Source organism: Bos javanicus, chromosome 2 (genome assembly GCF_032452875.1).
Source record: "Bos javanicus breed banteng chromosome 2, ARS-OSU_banteng_1.0, whole genome shotgun sequence".
NCBI lineage: Eukaryota > Metazoa > Chordata > Mammalia > Artiodactyla > Bovidae > Bos > Bos javanicus.
This window is the reverse complement of record NC_083869.1, coordinates 56,252,912-56,263,702: the sequence shown is the minus strand read 5'-3', so window position 1 is coordinate 56,263,702 and position 10,791 is coordinate 56,252,912. Positions and strand designations below refer to the sequence as shown.

At 35.5% G+C, this 10,791-nt stretch overlaps 1 protein-coding gene across 1 annotated transcript in view; it reads right to left on the bottom strand.

The window, feature by feature from the left end:
• Positions 1–838: 838 nt before the first annotated feature.
• The window catches only part of LOC133256090 (low-density lipoprotein receptor-related protein 1B-like), a 60,185-nt gene continuing 50,232 nt past the window's right edge, over positions 839–10,791 (bottom strand). The window contains exons 5-7 of the mRNA XM_061430832.1: positions 5,560–5,694; positions 4,854–4,983; positions 839–869 (exon numbers count right to left, since the gene is read on the bottom strand). Coding sequence (XP_061286816.1) covers positions 839–869; positions 4,854–4,983; positions 5,560–5,694 — 296 coding nt within the window. The remainder of the gene's footprint in view (positions 870–4,853; positions 4,984–5,559; positions 5,695–10,791) is intronic.

Sequence of the window (10,791 nt, the reverse complement as noted above, 5' to 3'; positions counted from 1 at the left end):
GTTTGGCCCCTTTCTTATCTGACTTCTACCTGACTTGAATTTTCATTCCAGGATCTGTTTTCAGAGATACCTGATTTAAGATTCAAATCTTTTCCATCTGCTATCCTCCATTCTTCCTATTCCACCCTATTGCTTCTTCCTTGCCAAGGTTACTGCTAAACTCCTTGGAATCTATCTCCTCTTTACACACATTTTCTTCCACCCCTCAGCTGATGAATATGTGCAATACCTCCCTGGTCCCATACTAAGAAAAACCTTTCTTTATACCCTACTATCTTCTCAACAAACTTTCTATTTTTTACTCTTTTTCTTCATTGTCCAAATTTCTGTCACTGTAGTCTAAATATTCTGGCTCTATTTTCTAATTATCTTTCACTTATTAATTCTTTATATTTGGCTTCTGCTCTTATCAGTTTCCTGAAATTCATAACAATTAAAAATGTCATCCCTCTCACCAATTACATGTCCTGTTTTCTGCTTTTATGTCTCTCAATCTCCTTCTTGCAGATACATTTGAAGTTTTTCCTAAAACTCTCTTCTCTTGATTTCTATGACAGTGATTTTTCTGAGTACTTGAAATGGCTTCTTTCTCTGCATTTCTTTTGCCTTATTGCTAATTTTGTTTTTGCCCCTCATAATCATTTTATCCCCTATTTGTAAACATTCTTCATTCATGTCATTAGACTTTTTTTCCTATAGTCTTCCTTGGATAATTTCATCCACTACCATTTTTTATTGCAGAACCTGAACTCTGTTGGAATAAGTAGGAATGACTCTATATTTATCCAACTCTTGCCTCTATTTATGCTTTACTATCTCTTCTCCAGAATTTGCTATCTCAGGAAGAATCCAAGATTTCCAAGACAATCCTAGTTAAAAAAACAGAATGATATTATTAAGATTAATTCTCATGCATAAAAGACCAGATCTTTCTAAGTCCAAACTTTTATCTCATATCTATTTTAAAATATTATTCCCTCTTTCCAGCTTAGATCTGACACCTCCTGGCTTAAGAACTTGGAGTAAAAAAAGTCACACAACTTTTCCATTTACAACTTTTATATTTATTTTAGTTTCCCACTTATATATTGGTCTCTGGTTGTCTCTCTTTATTGATCTAAGGGCAGAGAAAGAATCCTTCGTCTTCCTGCATAACATCCTTCCTGGAAGGATAAAGAACCATTCTGAAGAATTTCTTAAAGAATGCAACAACTTCAATGTACTTCTGATCTCTGCTTATGTGGATTCTCTGCAGTCATGGGGAAGGCTTAGGAGAGAGGATCCAGGACCAGTTTGTGTTTCATTTGGTAAACTGGGGATGGAGTCATCATAACATTTTTAAAATGTGGGGAATCCAATTGCCAATTTTATGGCCCCAACTTATCTTCCACCTACATTAACTACTTTTCCCTACATGTCCTTTATATACTTTTGCTCTTGGCAATGTCCTTTGCTTTGCCACTACTAATTTTTTATTTATTTTATTTCTTATTCATATAATACATTTCACACCATCTCAAAAACATTCTTTCTTCATGTCTCCTCAATAGTGTCTACTAATCATCACCACAGCTGCTACTACCCTCACTTTTACTACCTACACCAGTCATAAGCTATCTGTTTTCTGAAAATTTAATGTAGTTTTATAATAGTCATATAAAAATTTTCACTTTAACATGAAATTTAGGTATCAGATTTAAGCTTGAGTTATATCAATATAGTCTTTTGGTGCTTCCATATTAGTTCTACTTTACATTATGTTACTTAATTTTCTAACACAATTTTGTACTTGTTTAAAAGTTTAAACAGAAAACTCATTGTGAACAAAAGCTACACCTTATTTATATCATCATACTTTACAGTGTCTACTGGTATCTTTCACATCATCTATCGTCCTGTTTTGTCAACATGTACTGAATTAAAGGCTGAGGAGGAGATGGAGACATCCTGACATGATCTTGTTGGCTGGGAGTAGCACTTAAACTGACAAAATAGTGAAGTACATGCAGAGTTTTTGCCTGATGTCTTCAATCATTCTAAAGAGAAATAGATATTGTTATATGCTAAGATGACTGTACAAAATATACTTAACAAAAGAAGGTCTGAAATAACAACTTGAGGGCAAAACTCGGCTTCAAAAGAAATGCAAGAGAAAACTAAAGATTGATAAGTTAGCAGCAAGAGGCCTGTTAAATTGAACTGCATAAATCAGTAATAGACCAGGCACAAGAAGTTCTCTAGAATAAAGTGAAGCCCTGGACTTATAAATATGATGGGAAGACATCATATTATTCAAACAAACCCATTTCCTGTGTATCTATAATATTTTATAACATTCAAATTATATTTGTTCCTACCTTAAAAATAATTACATATAGTCCAACAATTGATCAGGTTTATTTTTTCCATTGAGGGTATACTGATTCACTGCTTTATTATAAAGTATAAATGAAAAAGATATTTTAAAAATGTCATTGCATTAGTCAGTGTTAGTCATTCAGTCATGTCTAATTCTTTGTGACCCTATGGACTGTAGCTCACCAGGATCCTACGTCCAAGGAATTCTCCAGGTAAGAATATTGGAGTGGGTTGCCATTCCCTTCTCCAGGGGATTTTCCTGACCTAGGGATTGAACCAGAGTCTCCTAAATTGCAGGCAGATTATTTATCATCTGAGCCACCATCGCACTGGAAGAGGAAATTTTATATTCAAGTTTACAGGTATGACATGGACACACTAAATTGACACATGTGTTTTATGCTTGGAACTAAACAAAATTATACCTTCCCTCAACATTCTTAATGTGTACTGGCAAGTGTCCATGAATGTGCAGTTGTAGGCAAGAGAATGTACAGGGCAAGTCAGACCCAACTCAAATATTTTCTAAAACATCTAGCTTTTCTAACATTTTGTCATTATTTTTTATTCTCTTTCACTTATAGTTCTAGTCTTTAAATATTTATTATAACTTTTTGTAAAATCTGTTAAGTCTATTTTCTTATATGCTTGATATTTTTGGTTAATAGTTTCTGTAATACTTATATGTATATATGTAACAGGTAGCACACATACATACATATATAATGCAGCATAATCTTTGAAATTTAGAAAATATAACTCTCCCATATATAATGTTAATGACAGAGTAATATATTTTAATTGTGGTATCAGTTTCCTTATCTGTAAAATGGAGGAAATAATGTCACTCTGGGCTTCCCTGTTAACTCAGTGGTAAAGAATCTGCCCGCCAATGCAGGAGACTTGGGTTCAATCCCTGAGTCAGGAAGAATCTCTGGAGAAGAAAATGTGTGCATGCGTGTGTGCAGTTGCTTCAGTCGTGTCCTACTGTTTGCAACCCTATGGTCTGTAGTCCACCAGGCTCCTCTGTCCATGGGATTCTCTAGGTAAGAATGCTGGAGTGGGTTGCCATGCCCTCCTCCAGGGGATCCTCCCGACCCAGGGATCAAACCCCCATCTCCTGCACTGTAGGTGAATTCTTTACCCCTGAGCCAACTGAGTAGCTCAGGAAATGGCAAACATTTCCATACTCTTGCCTGGGAAATCCTATGGTCAGAAGAGCCTGGTAGGCTATAGTCCATTGGTATAAGAGAGTCAGACATAATTTAGTCTTTAAAAGGCAACAAAAACACTCTAATAAGTTTGTTATAAACTTTAAACAGAGGGAAAGAGGACTCACTGGTGAATTCTGAGCAAAGAAGTTACTGCCGCTTACATTTGAGAAGGATCATTAGGCTGTGACATAAAGAATAGACTATAGGAATACAAGGATAGAAGATGGTAATCCACAATCCTGAAATGTTGGCAAGAGTGATTACACTCAGACTAGGGTGGAAACAATGAAAACTGGGAGAAGTAGGTAAAGCATAAATGTATTTTGAAGCCAAAGGTAACAGGATTTCTGGTATACTGAACATAGGATATGTGAGAAAGATACCAAAAATGTCATATTGTATCTTTGAAATTCATCTCAAGATTTTCCTCTAGTAATAGAAACTCAGTTTATTTAATTGAAATTATTAATAGAAACTCAGATTGTAGAATTTTAATTAGACTATAGAGTTTGGTTGTCCAAATGGAAAAATGGCACTTTCAATAAGACGGTAGATATACTTATCTGTAACTTAAGAAGAAGAAGAAAAAAAGTTTGGGATGAATATGTTGATATAACAATTATAAATACATAAATGGAAACTGAAGCTTTAGAAATACTGAAGAACAAGTTTGGCTATCAGATGGTTACTTCATTCACCAAAAAAACCTGACTTCCAAACACATAAACAATTTTAGGGAGGAACTTTAAATGAATAACCTAGAAAAGCATTGCTGTACTCATTTGGATTTACACACACATTAAGGACTGCATAAGGACTTCCCTGGTGGCCCATTGGTTAAGAATCACCTTCCAATGCAGAGGACAAGTGTTGGACCCCTGATCCAGAAAGATTCCACATACCCTGGAGCAACTAAATCCATGAGCCACACCTACTGAAGCCCAGGCACCCTAGAGTCCCTGCAATTAGAAGCCCACCACATGGCAAGTAGAGAGGAGTCCCCACTTGCCTCAACTAAAGAAAGTCTGCAGGTAGCAGTGAAGACTCAGTGCAGCCATAAATAAATAAATACACATAATAAATGTAAGCCCATTAAATATGTACTGAAATACACATGACAAAGTGAAAACAAACTTTTCCTTCCAGTTAGGTAAGATACTGAATTTGTTTCAAACATTATGATTAAAAATAAATATTAATATCAACATACAGATTTTTCTTTTAATGAAACTTTAGAAAAGTCACCTAAAATCCCCAAATGTATGTAAATGTTAAACTTACCCTTTTTCTGGGTGCAAAGCTATAGATCTTGGTTGATCCAGGCCTTGGGAAATAATTACGTAACGAAAAGAGCCATTGAGTCGTGCAACTTCAATTAAGTTGAAACCGTGATCTGTCCAATATATGTTACCTAGAAGAAATACAGAAATGTTTATAATATAATTGTGAGAAAAATTATTTATTACTTATAGCTAAAATTAACTTTCTGAACATTCACATAACCATAAAGAAATCATTTACCTCCTATATTCTTTTTTAATAGGTACATTAAGCAGAAAGCTATAAATAAACTCATATGTAAATACTTCTTAATCTCACACATCTGTTGTTTAACCCATATAATGATACTTCTGTGTGTTAAAAATAAATGGAAACTTCTCTCACCTGAAAAAGAGCTCTATTTTCACTTTCTACTGACTTCAGGCAAAAGACAACTTCTAATACTTTTTTATCAGCCTCATGGGACTCAGGAGAGTTGAGCAAAGTTAATACTACGTAATCTACTTCTACATAAAAACACGTATACAAAGGCTCAGAAGTATTAGAAAGAGTGAATAAAAAAGAAACAAGACCATTTATCCCTGTGGCTAGAAGTACAAAAAAACAAACAAAAACCCGTGATGACTCAGAAACAGAATTTTTATGAAGAATATTGAACCCCTAACAATACAGGCTTAAAACAAAAACAGAAAGCCATGGATTTTACCAGCAATCCAGTCAATAGCTATTCCTTCCACTCTTCCCAAGCCATTGGTAATGATGTCTTCTTTCCAAGTTTGATCTCTTTTAGCTCGGCTAATTTTGTTGAAGCCCATGTCTGTCCAGTAGATGGTATCATTTTCTATTGATAGAACAAACAAACATACATACACTATAGAATGTATTGATATATGTATTTGTTGTTATTCAGTCACTAAGTTTTGTCCAACTCTTTGAACATAGACTGAAGCAAGCCAGACTTCCCTATCCTTCACTATCTCCCAGAGTTTGGTCAAATTCATGTCCACTGAGTTGGTGATGCCATCAAACCATTTAACCCTTCTGTTAAATGGGTCTGTTGCCCCCTTTTCCTCCTGCCCTCAATCTTTTCTAGCATCAGGGATATAAGTATTAGGAGCACACTGCATCAGCATTTTGAGCGTTATCATCCTGGGTGTACCCGAGTATAAATGTTCTTCATTAAAATTTACTAATAAAAATGGTATGAAAGATATTAAAACCACATGAGAAAATCTAGTTAAATGTTTTTTAAAGCATTTTTTAAATATATGTGCAAATAGTCTATTATATTTTTTTCATTTTTCTATTCATTTAAACTCATAAATACTTATCTCCCATGAATTTAAAATTTTGATATCATACCATATTATTTTGGACCATAGCATTTCTCATCACATCTGTTCTAATGTCATATGATAAGAATACTACTGGAGATAATCAACAAAGTCTCAAAGTAAAGAGAGAATGGAAAGAAACAGGACATTTCAATTATGTCAAGGGTATTTTAAACATAAGGTCATTCAAAATGTATAAAGCTTTAAAAGTACCTTATCATCCAATTATTCCTTCTGAGGTACTAGTTTCCCAAATGTCAACTACAAAGCCTGTGCATTCTTTTTCAAACTCTAATTGTAAAAATGGGCTTAAGAACACTTGAAGAATGGCTCTGTGCTATCATAGAGTCTTTAAATAACAGTTCTTTTTGAATATTTGAATGAAAAATGTGTCTAAAGACTATAAATGAAATATATGTGCATGCATATGCATAAAGGGTAGCAATTATAGATCAATGATGTTAAATACAGCCACCAGAAAGACACTGGGGACAAATCATTAAATAATAAATTTGCTACCAACTAAGTAAGTTTTTGTGTTGTGACCTACATGGCTAATGAAGAACAAATCCTTTAAGACCAATATAATTTCCATCTGGCATAGTGACAGGCTATGGAAATAAAGAAAAGGCAATTAGTATAAAAAAGCCATTTATCAGTAAGTTTGGGAGTTCTGTTTCAAACGAAATACAGTCTAAATTCTATTACCTATCTGGGGAAAAATTCCAAACAGCCCCTGTTTGCAACACTGGTTTAGTCAGATACATGCTTGAATCAGAGCAGAGATACCATTTTCATATACATATCTGCAAAGTAAGGATTTGTTTCATCTTTCCCATTTTGTCAAAGTATCCGTTGATATGTTTTTATGATTGAAGAAATGAATTGATCAACAAAAATAAGCACTGCTGCTGCTGCTGCTGCTGCTGCTAAGTCACTTCAGTCGTGTCCGACTCTGTGCGACCCCATAGACGGCAGTCCACCAGGCTCCACCATCCCTGGGATTCTCCAGGCAAGAACACTGGAGTGGGTTGCCATTTACTTCTCCAAAAAATACGCAAAATAAGCCCTACTTTTGCATAAATACTTAAGTGTTATATGAAGAGCCCCACTCTCTTCTGCAAACATTAGACCCACATAGCCAGTTACTTATTTTGTATCTCCACTGAAATATAAGAAAAGGCAATCCTGACTGTGAAAGACAAATTTTGGGTTTCTACCTGAAACATGCTTCCCTCACAGTCTTCCATGTGGCAGCTCCCCTTGCCATGGTGATATGATGAAGGGCACCTCCATCCTTTGTTTCTTGGGTTAAAAACCTTATGCTGTCCTTAATAATTTTTTCCCACACTTCACATCTAATTCATCACCAACTACTCTCATCTTCAATCTATTACCAAATATTTTAGCTCTTTTTATTCTTTAAAATCATATCCCTCATCTCACCATTCTCACACTGTATAATTAGAATGTAATCCAGGTCATTATTACCTCCTACCTGAAGTACTGCAAAAGACTCTAACTTAAGCCCAACGTCCACTTTGGCCTCAGGTCTCCCTTTCCTCATGAGCCTTTTCTCCGTTGAGGGTCCACTGTCACCCTATCCAAATTCAGTAAGATAATTTCTCTACTCTTCATTCAGTGCTCTAATCATTTTCCATCTCATTCAAGGTAAAAGTAAAGTTCCTTTCCAAGACCCTCCTTCATGATCCACCCATACCCTTCAACTCTCTCTCACCTATTATCCTTCCACTCTCCCTGCTTTAGTAACAAGAACTTCCTCTCCCTAAAACCAAATACTATTCAGTCCAAATTTCTTTCCATCACTTTTTCTTCTGCTTGGGATGTTCTTTCCCTAGCTACTTGCATGGTTCTGTCTTAGCTCAAATATTCCCTTCTTACTCAAACTTGCCCTGACTACTCTATAGAAATTATTTCCTTGTCATGCTCCATTTCCCTTACAGACCTATTTTTCTCCACAGCATGTATTACTGTCAAGCACATTACATACTTACTGATTTGTTTGTTTAGCATCTGTCTTGTCTCACAGAAATATAATCCCTTTGAGGGCTGGGACTTAATTTTGTTCCCTGTCTTGTCCCTGGCACCTAGAAGAGTGGCTAGTACATACTAAGGTCAGAGTAAATATCTGATGAACAAATGAATTACTGTGATGTGTAGTACAAAGACTAGTTGAAAGGAGACACAACTAAGGGAGACAAAGCTTGTACATGAGAAACTTAATAAAGTAATTAAGGAACAGAAGGTACGCACATTGAAAAATTACTAACAGTTGATAATAGTATAGCTTGAACAGCATATTAGTAGTAAAGATAAGAGGCTTAAAAAAATTTTTTTGTGGCCACACCACATGTGGGATCTTAGTTCCCTCACCAGGGATCAAACCTATGCCCCATGCATTGGAACCACTGAGTCTTAACCACCAGACTGCCAGGGAAGTCCTAAGACAAGTGTTTTTATGAGTTCAGAGAAGACACTGACAACAATCTTCACAGGTATTAGAATAAAAAAGACACTAAATATGTAGTTGACCCTTACTTTTTCCTATTATTCTCTAATAGCTTTGCCAGCCCTGCAAAGTTTTATTCAGTATAACCACAAAGCATTCTTTCACACATATACCATATTATCTTGCACATACTTTATTATTATATTGATTTGAAAATGCATCCCTGCATTTCTTCTTGGAAATTGTCTGAGATATGTGATAAGTAGGGACTGCAATTGACTCAGTATTTACCAAAACAGCTACATGGGCAGTAGATACCTCATGAAAATTCAATATTTGAATAATAGATTAATTTGTAACATTGAGACCATCTCTAAATGGTCAAATCCACTGGATTAGAGCACTGAATAACTGAGATGTATTCTTATATTCTTTTATGCTGTGTACTCGGGATATTAGTAAGCAAATCAATCATGTAGTGATGTATTAAGGAGGACCAAGAGGATAGAAGATTTATATCACCATTCACATCCAATTCTCCTTTCCTTATATTAACATATATATTGTACCCCTCTACACCCTAAGTGGAATAATTTCACTAAGATATAAGAATATGTAGTCTAATACCCAGGAATATAACTAAATAAACATAAGCTACATCAAGAATGTTTTAATTAGTAACAGAATCAGGCAGAAATATGACAAAATTTTATTACAAACTTGAAAGATATAAAGTGGAAATACATATAAAGATAGAAAAGGATGAAAGACTATCATAACTGCACTCCAATACTTATTCTAAAATATGATTTTTTAATTATATTCATTCAACAAATATTTACATGCTGCTGCTGCTGCTAAGTCGCTTCGGTCATATCTGACTCTGTGCAGCTCCTGAGACAGCAGCCTACCAGGCTCCCCCGTCCCTGGGATTCTCCAGGCAAGAACACTGGAGTGGGTTGCCATTTCCTTCTCCAATGCATGAAAGAGAAAAGTGAAAGTGAAGTCGCTCAGTCGTGTCCAACTCTGAGCAACCCCATGGACTGCAGCCTACCAGGCTTTTCCGTCCATGGGATTTTCCAAGCAAGAGTACTGGAGTGGGAAACTTGAAACTAATATAATATTGTAAAATAACTATATGTTGATAAAAATAAATAAAAATATGCAAATATATGGGCATGGCTATATTTCAATAAAATTTTATTTACAAAAAATTTACCTAAGGACATTAGATACTAAAATTTACAACTTTGATGAGCTGAGTTTACCTATCCAATTGTTTTTGTTTCCATTCTGTTGGACCCATTATACTCTATCCTATACATTGAAAGTAAGGACAGTTGTGCTCAATCCCCAAAGTTAACTTATGGAAAATTCTATAAAGTGTATATCCTGGGGCTGCCCTGGTAGCTCAGTGGTAAAGAATCTACCTGCCAACACAGGAGACACAGGTCTGAGAAGATACCACATGCTGCAGAGCACTCAGCTTGTGGGCCACAACTACTGAGTCTGTGCTCTAGAGCCTGGGAGCCACAACTACGGAGCCCACATGCCCCAGAACCTCGTGTTCTGCAGTCAGAGAAGCCACCACCACCACGAGAAGCCCACACACCGCCACTAGAGAGTAGCCCCTGCTTACTGCAACTAGAGAAAAGGCCATGCAGCAGCAAAGACCCAGCACAGCCAAAATATAAATAAATAAACAATAATAACAACAACAACAAGAAAAAATGTGTTCTGGTTTCCTGATAAACTTCAGGCTTGGGTTCTAGAGAATTTTTCACCTATGGCTATTCAACAATTTCACCAGCTACACTCTTTATTATCTTATAGAGAAAGCTTCCAGGACTTTGTTGTTACATTTTCAGCTTTTGTTGTTATATACAAACAAGATTCAGCTGTATGGAGCCAATACAATTCTTGGTATCAATGCTTATAGTGAACCCGCACTGTAACTGACTATTGGAATCAAAATGAACAATGTTCCTCGCTCCAAACACCAGTGCTTGCTTGTCTTTATTTGCTATCACTTTCATATGAGCTGGTTGCAGACACATTTCTCATTTAAAAATCAAACATAAGCATTCTCCATGAGTTAGCTTTTAAATTAAAAACAATGTTTTTTTTTTTTTTT